Genomic DNA, 20,787 nt, shown 5'->3' on the forward strand with positions numbered 1-20,787 from the left:
TGACAAAGAATAGAGGTAGTCCTTTACTTACATCCATTCCATGTTCAATTATAGTAGCACTGAAAAATGTAACTTACGACTAGTCCTCTCACAACTGTTGCAACATCCCTTAAAATCTGGGCATTTGGCAAAGGGAATGTATTTACATTGGTTCCATCGTCCCAGGGTTACGAGAAAGTTAAGCAAAGTTAATGGGGGAAGCTGGATTCACTTATCTACTATGTGATTCATTTAATGACCATAGCTAAAAGGGTTATCAGATTTGCAGCAACTCAATTAATGACTGCATTGCTTAGTGACAGAAGTTCGAGCTTTAAGTTTACATTTTTTAAAACTGACCCTGTGGCAACATTACAAAAAAGTTTTGATTCACTTGTGTTAATGCAGCCCAGGTTTGGGAAAAGAGTATGTAAATCACACACAGGCACAAAAAGAGAAAGAATGCAGATTATTTTTTCCAACACTCTGTAGAACAGAATCTGTAACATACACCAAAGACATATTGAGCAAATTTTAGTGCAGACCAGGTCTCTTCAGCTCTCTGCATCTATGTTTATAATTCAACTCATCTGAAGGGCCGACACTGTTTTGTATTTGTGCTGCTTAAGGGATGGATGTCCTGCTTTATTTTAATTATTGTTTAGTCTGAGCTGTCTGCCTTCTGTGTTATTTATGTTTTTTAATTGCTTTAATTTAGTGTTTATATTATTAGTATGATCATAATAATATCATTAGGATTAGTTTATATTTTGTTATTTATTTACCGGATGGCATATCATACATGGACTAGCAATATATGTTAACATTTTACCTAGTTTATGGAGATTCTCACTCATCCAGGTCATGATTGTCTCAAAGTTGTTTTTTTCTTCAAAAGGCAACTGGACTAGTTTTTTCTCTCTCTTTCTTTTTCTTTTTCTTGATGAAGAAAGAGAAAAACTTCCTGAAGGAAAAAAAAGCCCAGCTGCCTTTTGAAGAAAAAAAAAGCACCATTGAGATTTTACCTAGATTAATAAAATACAATAGAATATAAACATTACAAAGATCTATGTTCAAATACCAATGTCTAGGTCATCTAACCATCTAACAAAATTATGTTTTGTAAGCTGGCCAGAATTCACCAAGACAGGTGGCTATATTGAATTTAGAGGTTGAGGATGGTTTTTATTTCAAATCAGTAGCAGATGAAAAGAGAGCAGGAATCAGTCCTTAAATTTGGGGAAAGGGAGATGCAGAGGAAAAATATTGAAGGTCTTACATGGAAAATAACATCTTATAATCTAAGACCAAGAGTGTCAAATCTTGGCAACTCTAAGACCTATGGACTTCAACTCCCAGAATTGGCTGGGAAATTCTGGGAGTTGAAGTCCACAGGTCTTAAAGACTGCATAGATCTTTAAGAAGATCCTAGTTGTCAGCTGTCACTTTACGCTTCCTTATTTTTTGCATTGACAATCTACCATGAACGAGGCTGGATGGGAGAGGGAATGCTTGGGGGAAAGTGAAAGTAACCTCTGAATTTCCCCAAGATGCTGCCTCAAAGTCACCCAGCTGGGAGAAGAAGGCAGCTGCATACCAACCTACACTTGTGCTTACCGTTCTGAAAATGTCTTGCTTGAACCTGATTGGTCATGGGGACATCAGCAATGGGAGGAAATTAAGGAAGGGAAAAGTTGAACTTAGGGATTTTGGCACACGATTCTCAGTTCTGGCTATGCATGACTGCAACACACTTGACTTCTAATAAAACAATACCTTTCTCAACAAATGGAATCAAGGATCGTTTCTAATTAGGAGTTTAAGTTGTGGCAGATATAATATTTGTCTTTTATTGCTTCATGTATACTTATGACTTCTTTCTCAAGAAAGCTTACCTAGCTGTGTTATTTTCTTCCTCTTCAGAGAAACCTCACATTTATGAAAAAGAGATTGATTTTTCCAATACTGAGCTGGTCACTAAAGGAAGAGAGCACAGCCTTCAATGCACAGCAAGTGGATGGCCTCTGCCCTCCATACACTGGGAATGGGAGCCCTGCAACCATGCAGACAACCAGTAAGTAATCAGATATACAGTATCTAGTATATCTGGCAGATATCCAGCAAAAGCCACACTAGTCTCATATGCATCATGATATGATTGCACAAGTAGAGTGAGTTGCATGGATTGAATCACTGTGGGATGATGTTGCTTGCTCTTTAGTGTTGCTTACGTCCTCTATTACTCCAAAACAGTATTTATGGGCTTCTCAAGATTTTGAAAACCATAGAAGAAATGTTACTTGCTATGTACTGGAAAGAACATTGAGATTTTATAGAAGTGGACCAGGCATTCTTGACCATCAAAGACTTTAGGCTTTGGCGAATGAAGCAAATTCTAATCCTTCCTCTCCAAGAAAAAAGACTAAACCCCCTCCTCGCCAGCAACCAACCCCCATATGAGCAGAAATTAACACTAAGATTAGCAGTAGAGCAACAATCCAGAAGTAAATAATACCCCAATCAAGGAACTACCAGACAAATAAGCTAACAGTAAATAACAGCCTAATCAAGGAAGGCTGCCACCAACTCTGACAGAGCAAGCCACTAGGATATCAAAATAAGAGCAAACTCTACTCTCTTTCAGCACTGATAATGTTACCTGGTTTGGAAGGAAATGTCTACCCCCCCCCCAAGCAATGTTCCCTCTATTTTTTTTTCAGTGTGTGCGGAAAAGTATAGTATTTGAGCGGCACATTTTCATGCCTGAGCACCTGAATTCTTTTCACAGATGTTTCACAGAGCAATTGATTTATAGGATCCGAATTGGAATTGAGAAAAATGGTTTTGTGTGTGTGTGTGTGTGTGTGTGTGTGAGTGAGCGAGGGATCCGGTAAGGGAACTGCGCCTATTTAGAAAAGGTAAATTATTGCAAACATGATCAGTCGAAGATAAGTATGGGGACAGGTTGGGCGGTAGAGAGAAAGTGATAAAAGAGTGAGAGACAGGAAGAGAGGAAGAAAAAAGAGGGAAGAGAGACAGAAAGAGACAGAGAAGGAGAGAGAAAGTGACAGAAGAGTGGGAAAGAAGGAGAGAGAGAGAGAGAGAGAAAGAGAAAGAGGGTGAGAGAGACAGAAAGAGACAAAGAGGAGAGAGAAGGGAGGAGAGAGAAAGTGAAGGAAGAATGGAAAAGAAGGAGAAAGAGAAGAGATACAAAGAGAAAGAGGATGAGAGAGGCAGAGAGAGAAGAGAGGAAGAGGAAAGAGTAAGAGAGAACATCTCATTTCAACTCTGAGGTGCAAATATTCTCTGATTGATAATTTTATTTGTCCATTTACTATCCAATACTCTCATTTCTCCTTAAGTTCATTAAGAATTCCCTTCTTTTTATTGAATTTATCACAATACCTTGAGAACAACTTTTTCAGCATAGCTTTACAGCTATTTAAAATATATAGTAATTTAGGTCAGGTTTTCAGAACATTAGTCTATTTATAAGTCACTAAGTGCAAAGAAACAGAATTCAGAAAGTTGGCTTCCCTTTTTCTAATTGCCTATTGTCTGCTTAATTTTCTACCTACATTTTTGATAACTAATATTCACTGTTGACTCAAGAAGCCCATCCTAGAAAGAAACCCTGAATGAACTTTGTTGGGTTTCCATGGAATGAAGTTTGATCTTTTTCTCAACCATACAGTAGCATATTCTTTCTAAGGAGGATATAATCAAGATAGTCCATAATTGCCTATCAATCTAACAGTATGGCGATTGACAATCTCTTTATATTTCAACTCTAACTCTTTCAGTCTGGTGAAAGATTTGGTGAGGAGAAATCCAAAAATTCTTTTAAAGAAGAAAAAAAATGCTTGAACAATTGCATCCATGGAGACATGTATATATATACATAACACAGAGAGAAAAAACTTAACAAAGTGCTAAAGCGCTTTTGATCTGCCGCCCAATGACCGAACCGAGAAGCAAAGAGGCAGGAGAGACGAAGCTGGAAAGACGAAGCGGGAGCCAAGCCAGGTCACTCCTTCCAAGAGGCAACTTTCCCATTGAATGACTCGCTGCTCTAGACTTGAGGAGACCCTCTGCAGTCCCTCTCGTCTGGCCGGGATGCCAGCGAGAGTGTTGGGCTGAAGGAAGGAAGGATTCATTCTCTCTTTCTCTTTCTCTCTCTCTCTCTCTCTCTCTCCCTCCCTCCCTCCCCCTCCCTCCCTCCCTCCCCCTCCCCCTCTCCCCCTCTCCCTCTCTTTCTCTGGCACATCCGAGCAGCCGCTGCTGGGAGCCTGTCTCATGCCTGCTCCCAACCCCCACACCCCTTCTCTCAGCTACTTTCTGCCTTGTGGACCTAGAAATGATTGCTGTCTCTAGGCTGGCTCTCCTCTCCTATTATCGTGGAAGGCATCTCACAAAAACCAATGCGCGGCACTTGGAAACTATTGTGCGGTGTTTTGTTGCCACATGCGCGGGCGCGCACCCGCACAGCTTAGAGGGAACATTGCCACCAAGCTCATAGAGCACCAACAATCCTGCAGTTCTCTTCTTCCTCCTCCTCCTCCTCCTGTTGTTGTTCCTCCTCCTCCTTTCTTCACACTCCATTCTTGTCTGATGATGTTACCTAGTTGGGTCATGAAATGTCTGCAAGAAAACAACCAAGCTTAGAGAGCACCAAGAGCCCCACAGTTCAGTCCTCAGCTACAAATATTCTCTTCTGTCAGTTTTAGGCTTTCAGGTAGGATAGTGTTCCTTCAGCTCTTAAGCTGTGGAAGAAGTTGTAAAAGACAAAGTGTGAGTCAAAATGTTAAGAACAGAAAAGCATCTGGTTGGACATTTGTCTTCTGTTGCAGAAATTTATCTATCAGCACAACATAAAAAAACATTCCATGGGTTGTTCCCAATATTTAGTCAATCATGAAGGTTTCATTTAGTTATGAAAATAATGCAGTAAGTTTCCTCTCTGGATTTGACTTACAGTACTTTTTTCAAACTTCTGGAAGATGAATATTGTAAGTAAATTCTTCACTGGCCATGTTGAAAATGCCCATAAAGACAGTATAGATACTGAATTGAGGGGAAGTAATTCAGCAACAAAAGGAGTTTATCAGGTGACTGTAAAGCCCCATGCCCTCAGCAGAATCTGCCCTTGAAGCTTTGGGCCCTACCCATTAAATGGCAGAGGTTTGCAAGTCATTTTGAAATGACTCCTCCGCCCACATCTCTGAACCCAGGATAATATCCATATTTCCCTCTCCACTCTAAAAAGATATACTCCATCTATTATGAACCTTATAATTCTGGGATTATAAAGATTAGCTGCCTAGGCATTATTACGCTCTTACCCTTTGTGAGTGTGAACAAATGGACACAGCCTGTGCTGTACGAAGGGCAAGAAAAACAGAGGAGAACTAGCAGAGTTTTAATGATTTCTACGGGGGAAAGAGCAGATCACAGAAGGGAGATATGATGAACATCGAGGCTGGCAGAGGCGCTAGTAGTACATAGCAATCCACAGAGTCAAGAGAATCATGTAGCTTCTCCAGGACCTGCAAGAATTGGCACCATGGTAAAATATAGAAGTATCTAAAATGGAGGCCAACCAAGGAATACCAATATTGACTTGGACTTAAAGTGGACAGCTCATCTTCCCCACAACACACAATTGTTGCAAAGGATTTCGGAAAACAAACAAGATGTAGTGGTGACCCTCTTCTTTAGGCAATCTCTGCTGAGGTTCATAAAAGAGAAGACTATCAAAAGATATTATCATGGTGATCCAGAGACAGACATGGTTTTCACTGAACATCTCTTACTTCCAATTAGAGCAAATTATTGGTTTCAGATCCTAATTTGGCTTTCTCAGAGACATGATTGCCACTGTGGGTGTCATGATGCTTGATTAGAAGACATCTTAGCTATTTTCATATTCCCGTGGCTCAGGCAGGTATCTTAGGTGAGATTCTTGAAACTGAAGAAGCTGGAGCCTGACTTTCTGCACGTTACATATTCTTTGAATAATACAGGACATACATAACTCAAGATGGAACTGTTGGGTCCCTGGTGTTCTTTGAGCTTGCAAGAAACATCTGCTGCAAAACAAACAAGCTCAGAGAAACTCCGAATCCAGTAAGATATGCTTTCATTGCTTTGGAACATCACATTCTACAGATCTGCCCCAAAGTCAGACAATCTGATCAGGATTCTTTGTCTCTTCTGCTCTTTGCAATGATGTTCAAACAGCTACCTGTCTTTAGTTTTATCCTTCACTCAGCACACAAACATAGTGATAAATTGGTAGTAGCAGAGGTGGCGTGGGGGATGAAGCTCAAATGTGCTAAACAAGGATTTTGTTGAGTTAAGGATGCAATGTTGCCCATTACTTGTAGACAAACAGGCAATTTCCTTTGTTCCTGTTGAAATATTAGCAGAGCAACTGTAGAAGACCTTTGGCTCAGGCCTGAATGGAAAATACTTTTCTTGGTGAATGCCAATTGGAGCCAAAGGTAACAATCTTCATGCACTTTAACTCTTCTCTGCTGCAGGAAGAAATTTTGGAAGGAGTCTGGTTTTCCACACAAAACAATAAAGGACAGATGGAGGAACATTAAAGAACTAATCTATGTTCTCTTCTCCCCCCCTTCAAGTTTTTCTTGGGGGTAGGGAGTTACTATCACAGGAAGAACATCTGTAGAAAAATAACAGAATAACAACAGAGTTGGAAGGGGCTTTGGAGGTCTTCCAATCCAATCCTTGCTCAATCAGGAGACCCTAGACCATTCCAGACAAGTGGCTGCCGAGTCTCTTCTTTGAAAACCTCCACTGAGGGAGCTCTTCTGGAGGGAATCTGTTCCATTGGTTAATTGTTTTGTTGGGAAATTTCTCCTTAGTTGCTTCACTCCTTGGTTAGTTTCCAACCATTGTTCTTGTCCTGCCTTCTGGTGCTTTAGAGGATAGCTTGACTCCCTCTTCTTTGGGGCAGCCCCTCAGATATTGGAAGGCTGCTCTCCTGTCTCCCCTGGTCCTTCTTTCCATTGTCTAACATGCAGTTGCAGCTTCTTCAGTGGCTCAAAGACTCATCCATTGAGAGATCTTTGGATTAGGAGCCAAATAAGTTTCCGCAAAATCAGAGAAGAGATGGGAATCTCCTCCATGCCTCTCCTTTCCCTTCCTCTTTGATTTCAGTAATACAAAATATCTGATTCCCCAGAAGATTTTCACACAGTGGGAAATCTCTGGTGATGTCCCAGCAAAACTCCTTTCTGTAAGGGTGGCAATTTTATCTCAACATAATTGGCAAATCCATGATCTGAAAAAAAAGCTTGAGCTGTAGCATAAAAATTAAGAGGTCAATGTACACTGGATGCTTTGCATTCAACGTAGGCTGAGAAACCCATATAAGGCTCCCCTTTTGGAAAATCCCATCATCACAGCTTCCCAGAACCTCCTTTCCTGAGAAATGCTCCATGTTTGCTTGATCCAGATACCATCAGTGACGTGCAGTGAGGGTTACCATTGGTGAGGCAAGAGCGCAGCAGCGTCGAGAAGCAACGTCCCTGCCGCTGTGTCCGACAGGCATCTCGCGTTCATGGCGGACATAAACACGAGACGCCTGTCAGACACAGCGGCGGGGGTGTTGCTTCTCGCCGCTGCCGCGCTCTGCCACCTCGCCCCCCCGCCTCCTCCTCCGAACAATCCTGCTGCCCCGGCCTGTAGCCAGCCCAGCACCGAGTGGGGAGGACGAGGAGGAGGAGGAGGAGGAGGAGGAGGAGGAGGAGGAGGAGGAGACCGGTGAGTCCTTGTGCCGGCCGGATTGTTCGTCGGAGGAGGCAGGGGGGGGGGCTGGCTCCATCCAAGCTGCTTCTCCCCGCTGCCGTGCTCTGCCGCCTTGCTCCCCCCCACCTCCTCCGACGAACAATCCTCCACTTTCTTCAGCTCGGACAGTGCCAGGACACCCAAGCTGCTGTCGGCAGCGGCGGGGGCCATCTTAGCGGCCATGATCCCCCCTCCCCAGCCACCCAGCTCACCCACCCCCTGCCCGACCTGCTCCCCGCCTGGCCGGCCGGCCTCACAAGGACTCACTGCTCTTCTCCTCCTCCTCCTCCACGCTCGGTGCTGGGCTGGCTGCAGGCCGGGGCAGTGGGAATGTCGGTGCTTGGCGGCTCCCGCAATGCAAAGTGCCCAGCGGGGCACTTTGCATCGCGGGAGCTGCCAAGACCTGGGTCTGCAGCAAAGGCGCCAAGCCGCCCAGTAGAAAATGCCGGGCAGAGAAGAAATTGCTGCTGAAGAAACGGTGGCTAGCGGCCCAGAGCAACCTCTCCAGAATCACCCTCGATGGAAACTGCTAGATTGCACAGCCGCTCAAGTGCCCTTGCACAGGCATGATTCGCTGCTCCCAGATCAGGAGGCGGGAGAATCAGTGCGTCCTTTGCATACGATTTTTTTTGCTTTTTAACCCTTTCTTAACTTTTAAAAGGCGAAAAATTCCTTATGCAAAGGAGGCCCCAAGTTCTCTGGCCTTCTCCCATAGTTAACACTGAGCAGACACCAAGCCACTGTGACTTGGAATCTGGTAGCAACTACCCTGGCTTTAATTATTTTAAAAAAAAATCTTTAAAATTCTTTCCTTTCCCTCAGGAGACTGGTGAGGCCCTGCCTCCCCTGCCTCTAGTGACTGCACGTCCCTGGATACCATCATGTCTCTCTTGGAGAAAGTTGCCAAAGGTGTCATTTTAAAATGGTCTTAGTCTTTTGCATGTGTACTTTGGCTTAGAGAGCTATCCCATCTGCATTTAATGCAAGTTGACCTGATTTGCCATTCCAAAGTCAATAGATAAAAGAAATTTGAATTTTTTAGGACAGTTCCCCAATTCAAAAAGATCTTGGAAAAAGCACATTGTAGGAAAAAGAAGAAGCATTGACCAAAAAGCTTATATTTGTGAAGATAAAGTTCAAAAATTATTTTTATTCAGTCTCACTTTTTGCCAGAATACACAGATAGAAATAAAATGCACATATGATAAAACAACAGCAACAACAATAATAACATAACAACTACAACAATAATAATATGTTGATGATGTTGATGATGATGTTATCTATTCAGTTGTGTCCAACTCAAGGCCAGGTCTCTCCAACCTTATACGACTTCTTTGAGTTGTTCCATGATCTGGCTGTTGTCAGCTTTGATGGTGTCCATTCATCGTGTTCTTTGTCCACCTGGTTTCCTCTTACCACTAACTCTTAATTGCTCTCAGCAGTGAATTCTCCTGTATGACATGATCAAAATAAATGAGACATAGTTTTGTGCTTTTTCCTTCCAGTGACATGTCAGATATTATCCGCTCCAATACTTGTTAATAATATATTAACTATTATTAAGCTGTTGTGAACTGTCCAGAGTCACTCAATAGTGAGATGAGTGGCAAATAAATTAAATAAATAAATACATTTTCATTTTTAATAAATGGGATTGCAACATTGCAATAAAAGTGCAATTGTAGGAGAAGACCAGGCAGACCTGGGAGGCAGAGTTAAGCATGTTATCAGCTTAGAGTCATTACGTTGCCACAAATGGTTCAAGTCCAAACCCTTTTGGATTCCATTGACCGATATCTGGTGCCATATTAGTAGTGAACTTTAGTTGCCTGGATTCCGGTATACAGGTTTGAGCAATAAATGTTCTGAACTGCAACTTAATGGTCCTGATCCTTTGCATCTGACATTAATCTCAAATTGACTAGATTAATGTCAGGACAAAGGATCAGGTTGCAATTCAGAAGATTCAAACTTATTTCATGACATTTGGACTTAAAACAATTAAATAGGCCCACTAGAATTGAGAAGTTTCTGATAAATATCTTATTTAAACCCTTATGAAAAAGCTCAAATTGCTACGTAACAAAATGAAAGCTATATTTATAATATCAATATTCAAATGATTTTTAATAAAATGAAATAAATGAAGCAAGTTTTAAAAAGAGACTGGACAGCCATTTGACTGGAATGGTATAGGGTCAGCTGCTCGAACACGTGTTAAACTAGAAGACCTCCAAGGTCCCTTCCAAATCTGTTATTATTCTAAAATTGAAATGTGCCTTATTCTCCTGCCTACTCTACGTCAAATTTCCTTCTATTCCTTGTTTTAATACAACTTGATCTAGTTTTAGCTATTTACTTGTGACGGTATGCAAGAAATAGCTTTCACAGAGATGTTCATGGTATTGCTATGTATTAGTCACTTGGTGGACTTAGTTTACATTAATGTAAACTTTTTAAAATTCTTCAAGAATGGCTTTATTATACGCTCTTTGGGATTAGCTAGTGGTGATCTAAACCAAAAATGGATATGTTAATACCAGTTATGAGCAGCTATGAAACTGTCACCCCTGGTGCACTAAATATAATATACAAATAGTCTCTTGATGAAATAATTGGTTCCCAGGCTGATAAGGATTCAGAAAACAATTATATAAATAACCAGCCACAAATTTCTCCATCAGCAGTGGAAAATACTCCTTTTTCCTAAATCATAGGAAGGATTTTTTTAAATTAAACTCTCCAAAAGTATTTTAGAGATTAGTTTTAAATGGGAAATAGTTCAGTTGCTGGAATTTTTGTAACCCCATTGCATTTTTCTCAATAAAGACTGCCCTAAAGAGAACTGTGTGAAAATCATGGAAGAAAATAACCTTTGGTTTAAGGCAGCTGTCGAAGAATTTGGTCCATGATCTGTGCTGCCATTTGGAAATCTAGGAAATACTAAGGCTCTCTCCTAAATGTGGAAATTCCCAATCTTCCAGGTCATGGTTGTCGCAAAAGTGACTGGATTTTCTTGGTTTTTGTTTTCCTTGAAAACATTTCACTTGTCATCCAAGAAGCTTCTTCAGTTCTGTCTGAATGGTGGGGATTGGAAAGATTCATAGTCTTTCCAGTCATCTAGTCATTAGCACCCTGAAGGTTGGTCGGCCGCTCCCTGAGAATTGTTGAGGCCACCTAAGGATCATCTGAAATAGGTGTGGAACCTTCTTGGGACTGGGCTGAAAGGACTGTGTTGTAGACAGAAGACAGGTGGTGTCGAACCCCTGCTCCTCTGTTCTGTTTTAACATAGATAGCCTCTTTCACCCATCCACCTTCTGGACCTTGCTGGTTTGAAAGAGAAAGTCCAGTTGCCTTTTGAAAAGCACCCTTGGGGCCCTCTCCCATACAGAAAGCCAGTTCATTCAGAAAAGGTTACCCCTCATCTCAAATAACCTGAAAATCCAGCCATAAGCCAGGTTTCTTGCTATCTTGGTTTCTTAGCCTTTCATTTCAGTGCATCCTACCTGATGCAGCCCTAATTTGGTACAGGTGTAAATTTCACTTGATTATATGACAAATAGGATCTACTTTAATTTCCCTTGTTGTTCTACAGATGGCAGGCTTTCCAAAGGAATCGGATCCTCACGAATATATGAGTCCCAGAATAACATTGCAGGATCCAACCTGGGTCGTAACCAGGACCAGAGGTTTTGTCTTCTGTGCTGGAGCCCATCTTCAGGAAGCTTCTCTCTATCTAGTCCGAAAGCTCAGAAGACAAAACCTCTGGTCCCTGCAACCAATCCAGATTGGATCCTGAATCAGATCCTGAATAAATTCAGTTGGATGTTTTCAGATGAAATAAAATGGCTTATTACATATTTCCCCACCATCCTGAGATAAAGGACTTTTTGTCCATCATCTAGTCTGCAAAGCGTCAGGATAGGCCCGTGATGGCAGAGCCCTTTCTAGGGGCACGCAAGGCCATCGCCCCAAATCAGCTCCACCGCACAGGCGCATCCTGCCTCCCACTGGCCACCTGATTTTCGGGTCTCTGCTGTGCATGCATGGAAGCATGGCACATGTGGGAGCTGTGCATGCATGCATGGGGGTGTATTCTTTTGTTATTTTGAGACTTGATGGCAGTTCTTAATGTCTGCAAGTGACTCTCCTGCAGCCTTCAAAGCAGAGAGATTGTGGCCATTCGCTTCTATGCTCCAAAGCAAAAAGCCCATTGGCTCTGTTTTGGATGCTCTTGGCTTGCAGGTCCCTCCTGGCCCAGCTGACAGAGACCCTCCACCCATTTCTTGGCTTTTCCTGAGTTTCTTGAAGAAACAAATTCACCAGAGCAGCTGATACAGCAAAGACAACAACAACAACAAAACCTGGGCAGGAAACATTGGAGTTTGGCTGAGAGCCCCTTCCTGGAATGATGGTCTTGGAAGATGCCCAATGATGTTGGCTATTAGTGAACCCTGGCTTGTGTTCCCCATGACCCTCAAAAGTGCCATTTCTCCTTCTTAAGGCAAACAGAGTTGAAGCAGCTGAATGAATTCTAGCTTTGCTTATCTGATTGCTTCCACATTTATAAAATTTATATTTCTTTGTATCCCACCTTTATTATTTTCACAAACAATTCAATGTGGCAAATGTACCCAACACATCTTCCTCCTATTTCCCCATAACAACAACCCTACAAGGTGGACTTGGGTGAGCAAGGAGGATTGGCCCAAAGTCACCCAAATTGCCCCCCAATCCTGGGGCTGGAACGGCCTAAAAGCAAGTCGGGGTGGGGAACGACCCTTTAGAGAAAGCTTTTCAAGATGTCCCTGACATTGTAGGACTGCTAACATCTTCAGCAGTATGACCTCAAATCCAGGCTCATGGGAGTTGTAGTCCTACAGCTGGGAGATGAGAGGTTGGGGAAGACTCCTGAAATCATACAGCAAGCCAGGAATGGTCAGAGCAGAGGCAGCCATGTCAATGTTCTTTTTTCTTTTCTTTCCCCCCAGGTGCAACCAACGTGGAGAAAGAATCAAAGTTCAGAAAACTGTCAGGCATGAAACTCCCTATTTAGCCAACAGGATCAAGGACATCAAAAATATGCAGTTTACTCATGGCAATATGTTAAAGGTAAACTTAAATCGCATGGGATGCGCCTAGTTCTCCTCTCTTGAATTTCCCAGGAACAAACTCCTTCCCAGGACCAAATTCTTCCCATGCCTGGAATTTTTCCACTCTGGGATCATTGGCCGCTCTCTTCTGGCTCCTTTGGAATGCTGGACTCTGACCATGACATCATTCCCCTCCCCCTCCCAGCCCCAAAACTCTCCAAAAATGTGTGACTCATTTGCAGCCCTTTTGGCCTGGAGCCTGAGAACGTGTACAGAGGCCTTTTGCCATGAGCTTCCTCCCAGCCAAGGGGCCTTCGGACAGCTCACTCACGGCCTCCAATCTCCCCTCGCTCGGCTTTTTCAGCCATGTTCGGTATGCCATACATGGCACAGTCCCAGATAATGCAGAGATTGGATAAATACTAAATGAAATCTTTTTCTCTAACTTGGGAAAATGTCCTTTTTAGGGAAGGAGTGAAGAATGCAAATCTTTTATTTCTTCTTTCTCATCCTCCCTTTTTTCCTTCCTTCCTTCCCTGCTTCCTTCCTTCTATCCATTTATCTCTCCATCCATCCTTTCATCTTTTCTTTTCTTTCTTCCTCCCTCCCTTCCTTTCTTACTTCAGAATAATATTAAAACTTATCCTGATTGAAATAGGAATGATTTTGCATCATTTTCCATTTTCTTAAGGTAAAGGTTCCCCGCGCACCGGGGTGAAATTCAGCAGGTTCTGACAAGTTCTGGAGAACCGGTAGTGGAAATTTTGAGTAGTTTGGAGAATGGCAGTTGGACTTACCTGAACTGCATGTTTCGACGAGAAGTGTGGGAGGAGTAACCATTGGGTATTAACCTAATCTTGATTGCCTATTGGAGATTGAGGAAATCTTTGGAAGCCACACCTCCTGCTGGTCCGGTGGCTAGCCACTTTAACTGAACATCTGAACGGTATCTGAAAGGAAGCAAAAAGAAACAGCCAATACCAATTCTTCCTAGCCGTTGCTTGAACCTGGACGTGCTCAGGCCCTGCTTCACGGCGAAGGTCGCCATAACGGGCGGGAAGTGACTCCTCCCACACTTCTCGTCGAAACATGCAGTTCAGGTAAGTCCAACTGCCAGTTTCCGAAGAGAAGGTGTGGGAGGAGTAACCATTGGGACATACCAAAGTTAGTTGTCCTGGGAGGGAATGGACGGGCCTGAGCCCCCTTGCGTGTCTAGGACGCCCTGAAGGACCCTCCTGCCAAAGGCGGCGTCCGCCGAGGTGTAGGCGTCCAATCTATAGTGTCTAATGAAGGGAGACGGGGAGGCCCAGGCGGCCGCTCAACAAATCTCTTCTAGGGGAGCCTGGGAAGACCAGGCGGCTGAGGTGGCAGCACTTCTAGTGGAGTGTGCTGTGATACCCTGTGGGACCTGGAGACCCCGAGCCTGATAGGCCTGAGAGATGGCCGCTCTGATCCATCTGCTGATGGTGGCCGAGGAGACCTTAGCCCCACGGGTGGAAGGTTGGAAGGACACGAAGAGGGCCTCTGATCGTCGAAAGGGAGCCGTGCGTTTCAGGTAGATGCGTAGGGCTCTTCTAACATCTAACTTATGCCAGGATTTCTCCCTCTCCCCGGAGGGATGGGGACAGAAATCCGGAAGGATGATCTCTAACCCTCTGTGGAAGGGGGAGTTGATCTTGGGCATGAAAGAAGGGTCGAGTCTGAGGACGACCCTGTTCTCTAGGAAGGTGCAGAGGTCTGCTCTGCTGGAAAGGGCATTGATCTCTGAGACCCTTCTAGCTGAAGTGATGGCTACCAGAAAAACGACCTTAAGGGTCAGGAGCTGGAGGGAAACCTCCTTCAGAGGCTCAAACGGAGCCTCCGTTAGAGCCTGGAGGACTGTGGGAAGATCCCAGGAGGGGAATCGATGGACCACTGAGGGTTTCAAATTCGCCGCCCCTTTGAGAAAACGCCTGAGAACCGGGTGTTGAGATAAGGGGGGAGCGTTCACCCCCCCTAGGGCTGTGGAAAGAGCGGAGACCTGACGCCTAAGGGTGCTGGTGGCGAGGCCCTTCTGGTGACCCTCCTGGAGGAAGTCCAGAACCTGAGGAACCGAGGCAGTCGTAGGACAGATGCCTTTACCCCGGCACCAGTCTGAGAAGGCCACCCACGAGGCATTGTAGATGCGGGTGGTGGATTGTCTCCGGGATGCCTCTACCACCTTGATGACCTCCTCGGAGAACTGAGCCTGTCTCAGTTGTTCCCGCTCAAGCGCCAGACGGTCAGATGGAGCCACTCCGGGTCTGGGTGCTCTAGGGATCCCTGGTGAAGCGTCACCTCCCCTGCTGGTATCCTCCAGGGAGGAGCTGTGGACAGGTCCACCAGATCTGCCAGCCAGGGGCGGCGCGGCCAAAAGAGAGCCACCATTATCAGATCTGCCCTCTCCGCTACCACCCTCCTCAGAACCCCGGGGATGAGGGGAAGGGGGGGAAAGGCGTAGAGAAGACCTGGTGGCCAGCTGCAGCGTAGGGCGTCCGTGTCCATGGCTCCCGGGGTCGGGAACCTCGAGACGAACTTCGGTAGCTGGGCATTGTGCGGTGTCGCAAACAGGTCCACCGTCGGATGGCCGAACCTCTCGCAGATCCTGTGGAAGATCGAGGGATGGAGTTGCCACTCTCCGTTGTCGATCGTCTCTCTGCTTAGCCAATCTGCCTGATGGTTCTCTGTTCCGGAGATGTGCTCCGCCTTGATGGACGCCAGGTGTTTCTCCGCCCAGTGACCCAGGCGCAGCGCCTCGTCGCGGAGAGCCTTGGAGTGGGTGCCTCCCTGTCTGTTCACATGTGCCTTGGCCGCTACGTTGTCTGTCAGGACTAGGGTGTGTTGACCTCTGACCATGTCCTTGAAGTGTCGGAGGGCCAGGTGGATGGCCCTGAGCTCCAACCAGTTGATGTTGTGCTTTAGATCTGTTGGAGTCCACCGACCTTGGGCGATCTGGTTCTCCAGGTGGGCCCCCCAGCCGAAGAGGCTTGCGTCGGTGGTGAGCGTCATCCTTGGTGGATCTCTGAAGAGGCAGCCTCTGTTCAGAGCTGGGGACAGCCACCAGCGGAAAGATAGCAGCACTTGGGGTGATACTCGGATCTTGAAGGTCGCGTCGCTTGTCCCGGACTTCTGATGTGGTAGCAGGAACCACTGGAGCTCCCTGGCATGCAGTCGGGCCCAGGGGATGATCCCTATGCACGAGATGAACTTTCCCAGGAGCCTGGAAAGAAGAACTACAGGGACAGAGCGTGACTTGCGAACCTCATGAATCATCTTAACGATGCTGTCCTTCCGATCCTGAGAGAGGAACACCTCCCCCGCTACAGAGTCGATAATGGACCCTAGGTGAAGCAGCCTGGTGGAGGGCACGAGGTGGCTCTTCTCCAGGTTAATGGAGAACCCCAGGGATCTGAGAGTGTCGATGGTAGTATTCAGATCCCTTGCAGCTGAAGCAGAGGACCTGGCCAGGACGAGTATGTCGTCAAAGTAACAAAATAAATGGACAGGGAGGGAACGTAGGTGACCAGCAGCTGCAGCTAGCACCTTGGTGAAAGTCCTGGGGGCTGAGGCCAACCCAAAGGGCAGGGCTCTGTATTGGAAATGGTCCCCCTCATGGGAGAACCTCAGAAACTTACGGTGTTCCGGGGCGATCCTGATATGCAGGTATGCCTCTGTAAGGTCGATGGAGGCAAGGAAGTCGCCCGGCCGGATGCCCTCCAGGATGGATCTTAGAGAAGCCATTTTGAATTTACAGTATACCACCCTGGAGTTGAGTAACTTAAGGTCCAGGATGGCTCTCCAACCCCCGAGCTTTTGGGCACTAGGAAGAGGTTTGAATAAAATCCTGACCCTTTTTCCCCCTCTGGGACCATCTCGATGGCCCTGATGTCGAGGAGATGTTTAATGGCCTCCGATGTGATACGCTCCCAGGCATCCGCAAACATGGAGAGGCGACCGCCGATGGGGTGATCCGGGGGCGGATCACTTGAATCTGCGGAAGGGACGACCGCCTCCTCCACGAAAGGGCTGCTTCCCCTGGTGTTGGCCCCTGAATCTGTTCTGAAATTGTCTATCCCCCTGCCTCTGAAATCTGGGGTTTTGGTACCTCTGGCCTTGGCTGTCTCCTTCAGGTGGTCTGTAGGAGGTCCTCCTAGGGTACGGTGCATGGCGGAAATCCGACTGCTTGTTCGTTGACGGGAGGATCTTCCGCTTGTTTTTATCCTCCACAAGGAGCGGCTCCAGTGCCGTCCCGAATAACTTGTCCCCGGTGTAATCCGCGCCGGTTAGGTGCCACTTCATTCGGGATTCCGCCTGCCAGTGACGTAGCCAGAGTAGTCGCCTAGAAGCAACTGAAGAAGACATAGCACACGACGCATACTTTACCGCGTCCAAGGTGGCGTCCGCCGAGAACTGTGTTGCCGCAAGCATCTTGGAGATGTCCTGCAGGAGTCGCACTTCAGAGGCTGGGGTCCTATCCCTCAGTTGCTCCAGCCACAGGACCGTGGACCTATTAAAAAAGGAGGCAGAGGCGGCCACTCTGATAGCCCAGGTGATGGCCTGGAACATCTTGCGCAGAACAATGTCTGCTCTCTTATCCTCAGGCTTGAGGCAATTAGCAGTGTCTCCTGCTACGACCGTTGAGGAAGATGCCAAGGTTGCCACCGGGTTATCCACTTCCGGAACCTGCAAGGCTTGGGCAAAGGCTTGGTTAAGATTATAAAACCTTCTTTCATTCCCCCCTGGGGTTGGAAAAGACCCTGGCTTTACCCACTGAGATTTGAGCACCTCCATAAACATATCTGGGGTGGGGATTTCTTCCTTAGCTACGGGGGGCCTATGGAAGGGCCCCTTCTTCTTCTTGCTTTTTCCCTTGCCCGAGGACTCAGCTGCGGGTTGGGGATCAGAGGGTGGATCCAGATCAGCTGTGGCTACTGCCTTGCATAAAAGGGAGCTGAACAAGGAGGGGGGAAAAGGCCCGCTACGGTGGAATCCTCCTCCCCCTGGGGGACCTCATCCTCCGAAAACCCCACATCCTTTAGTTCCCCTTCCTCGAGGTCGGATGCCTCACTAGCCGTGGATGGGGAGGGAGACCTGGCTTCCCTTGCAGCTGAGGTGCTAGGGCGATCGCTCAGCCCTCTGGGGGGATCCTGGGGGGCCCTGCTCCTGGGAGCCTGTGGCTGCTGAGTTAAGCTAGAAGCCATAACCTGGGCCAAAGCTCTGGCAAACATGTCCTGAAAGCTGCTGGTTAGATCAGGCAGCTGAGGCTGAAGCTCTGGTGGTTGGGAATATTCCCTGGGTTCAGGGGATAGAGGTGCTAGGCGAGGCCGGGCTGGGCTGGCTGCTCTGCGGCCAAAGGGATCCGCTCTCGAATCCAGTAGGGGAGCAGGGGAGAGAGGAGGAGAAACAGAGCTGTGCCTTCTCAGAGATCCCCCTGGAGAGGCTGGGGATGGAGATCTGTGTGCAGCCCGGGCAGAGGCCCTGCGTGGGGAGCGAGATCTGGGGGGGGGAAGGGCTGATGGTTGCCCTGTAGTCCCTGGCCGAGGCCTTGGTTGCTCTGGTTTCCCTCCTGGGGGATGGATTCCTGGGAGCCCTGGCTTTGTCCCTCCTAGATGGGGATCTGCCTCTGGGAGCAGGGGAAATCGCTCTAGAGGACCCTTCCTCTGGATCCGCACCCCCCGGGGCTCTGGGCCTAGAGCTTTTGCTCCTAGTCGCCTCTGCTATTACTCATGGTTTGTTGCTCACCCACGTGCTCCTTCTGCAGCCGGCTGAAATAAATTCCCTTCCTAGGGATAGGCTCCGCCTCTCTCTGATTGCTTGCAGGCTCTGCTGCTGCCGGCAGGCAAGGCCCTGAATTTCCCCCGGATCACCAGCGGGGCAGAGCAGAAAGGAAGCCTCTTCCGGCTTCCTACGGCCTTGTGAGTGCTTTCAGCGTCGGGACGCTGTTTACACACTCCCACGTGCTCCTAAAATGGCGACAATCCAAAATGGAGGCAGCTGGTGCCGTCTGGAGTCTCCTTCCTTCCTCCGGTGGAACCCTCTTCGCAATCCTGGAAGGGTTCTGGGTTCTCCGGCTTCCCTAGACTCCTCCAATCTTTGTCTGTAAGTTTTTCTGTGCTCCTGGGCCTTCCTGGAGCCTCCACCCCCTCTGGGAAAAATGGGTGGCTCTGCAGGCCTCTAATCACACGCTCTGGCAAGCCGAGGCTTGATGAGCAGCTGGAGCACAGCAGAAGGCAGGTGAGGTCACTTTAAATTGAAATCCCTTGCTGAGGCTTTTCTTGAGAGTAAAAAAACTCCTGAATCTCGGTTAGAAAGGAGAGCAGGAAAAACGCTCCAATTAGGCCGAAGATTGAGGTTAAAGTGGCTAGCCTAAGGTGACCAGACGTCCCGCATTTGGCGGGACAGCCCCGCTTTTTCATACATTTTCCCGCGTCCCGCACGCTTTTTTAAAAAGCACGCTTTTTTTGGCGCTCGCAGCTCCCTCCTCCTCTTCCCCTTCCGCCCTCAGTAGCAGAAACGGCAGCCGGGCTGGGGAAGGGGCACTTTCACAGGGCTTGAATCCAGAGGAGGGAAGAGAGAAAGAAAGAAGGAGTGTATGAGGGTGGGAGATTTCCTAAACCCCATTGAATCCAGAGGAGGGAAGAAAGAAAGAAAGAGGAAGTGTGTGCACGGGAGTGGGGATTTTCTAAAAATCCCATTGAATCCAGAGGAGGGAAGAGAGAAAGAAAGAAGGAGTTTATAAGGGTGGGAGATTTCCTAAACCCCATTGAATCCAGAGGAGGGAAGAGAGAAAGAAAGAAGGAGTGTATGAGGGTGGGAGATTTCCTAAACCCCATTGAATCCAGAGGAGGGAAGAAAGAAAGAAAGAAGAAGTGTGTGCACAGGAGTGGGGATTTTCTAAAAATCCCATTGAATCCAGAGGAGGGAAGAGAGAAAGAAAGAAGGAGGGTATGAGGATGGGAGATTTCCTAAACCCCATTGAATCCAGAGGAGGGAAGAAAGAAAGAAAGAAAGAAAGAAAGAAGAAGTGTGTGCACAGGAGTGGGGATTTTCTAAAAATCCCATTGAATCCAGAGGAGGGAAGAGAGAAAGAAAGAAGGAGTGTATAAGGGTGGGAGATTTCCTAAACCCCATTGAATCCAGAGGAGGGAAGAGAGAAAGAAAGAAGGAGTGTATGAGGGTGGGAGATTTCCTAAACCCCATTGAATCCAGAGGAGGGAAGAAAGAAAGAAAGAGGAAGTGTGTGCACAGGAGTGGGGATTTTCTAAAAATCCCATTGAATCCAGAGGAGGGAAGAGAGAAAGAAAGAAGGAGTGTATGAGGGTGGGAGATTTCCTAAACCCCATTGAATCCAGAGGAGGGAAGAGAGAAAGAAAGAAGGAGTGTATGAGGGTGGGAGATTTCCTAAACCCCATTGAATCCAGAGGAGGGAAGAAAGAAAGAAAGAAGAAGTGTGTGCACAGGAGTGGGGATTTTCTAAAAATCCCATTGAATCCAGAGGAGGGAAGAGAGAAAGAAAGAAGGAGTGTATGAGGGTGGGAGATTTCCTAAACCCCATTGAATCCAGAGGAGGGAAGAGAGAAAGAAAGAAGGAGTGTATGAGGGTGGGAGATTTCCTAAACCCCATTGAATCCAGAGGAGGAAAGAAAGAAAGAAGAAAGAAAGAAAGAAAGAAAGAAAGAAAGAAAGAAAGAAAGAAAGAAAGAAAGAAAGAAGAAAGAAAGAAAAAAAGAAAGAAAGAAAAAGAAAGAAAGAAAGAAAGAAAGAAAGAAAGAAAGAAAGAAAGAAAGAAAGAAAGAAAGAAAGAAAGAAGAAGTGTGTGCACAGGAGTGGGGATTTTCTAAAAATCCCATTGAATCCAGAGGAGGGAAGAGAGAAAGAAAG

At 46.5% G+C, this 20,787-nt stretch overlaps 1 protein-coding gene across 4 annotated transcripts in view; it reads left to right on the plus strand.

The window, feature by feature from the left end:
• LOC106550713 (vascular endothelial growth factor receptor kdr-like) overlaps window positions 1–20,787 on the plus strand; it is a 241,718-nt gene that overhangs the window by 132,891 nt on the left and 88,040 nt on the right. For all 4 annotated transcript variants that reach the window (XM_087728031.1, XM_087728032.1, XM_087728034.1 and 1 more), the window contains exons 10-11: window positions 1,903–2,053; window positions 12,787–12,907. In XM_087728031.1, the coding sequence (XP_087584157.1) occupies window positions 1,903–2,053; window positions 12,787–12,907 (272 nt within the window). The remainder of the gene's footprint in view (window positions 1–1,902; window positions 2,054–12,786; window positions 12,908–20,787) is intronic.

This window comes from Thamnophis sirtalis, unplaced genomic scaffold (genome assembly GCF_051295495.1).
Source record: "Thamnophis sirtalis isolate CommonGarterSnake01/CBP01778 unplaced genomic scaffold, rThaSir2_p1.2 scaffold_13, whole genome shotgun sequence".
NCBI classification, from domain to species: Eukaryota; Metazoa; Chordata; class Lepidosauria; order Squamata; family Natricidae; genus Thamnophis; species Thamnophis sirtalis.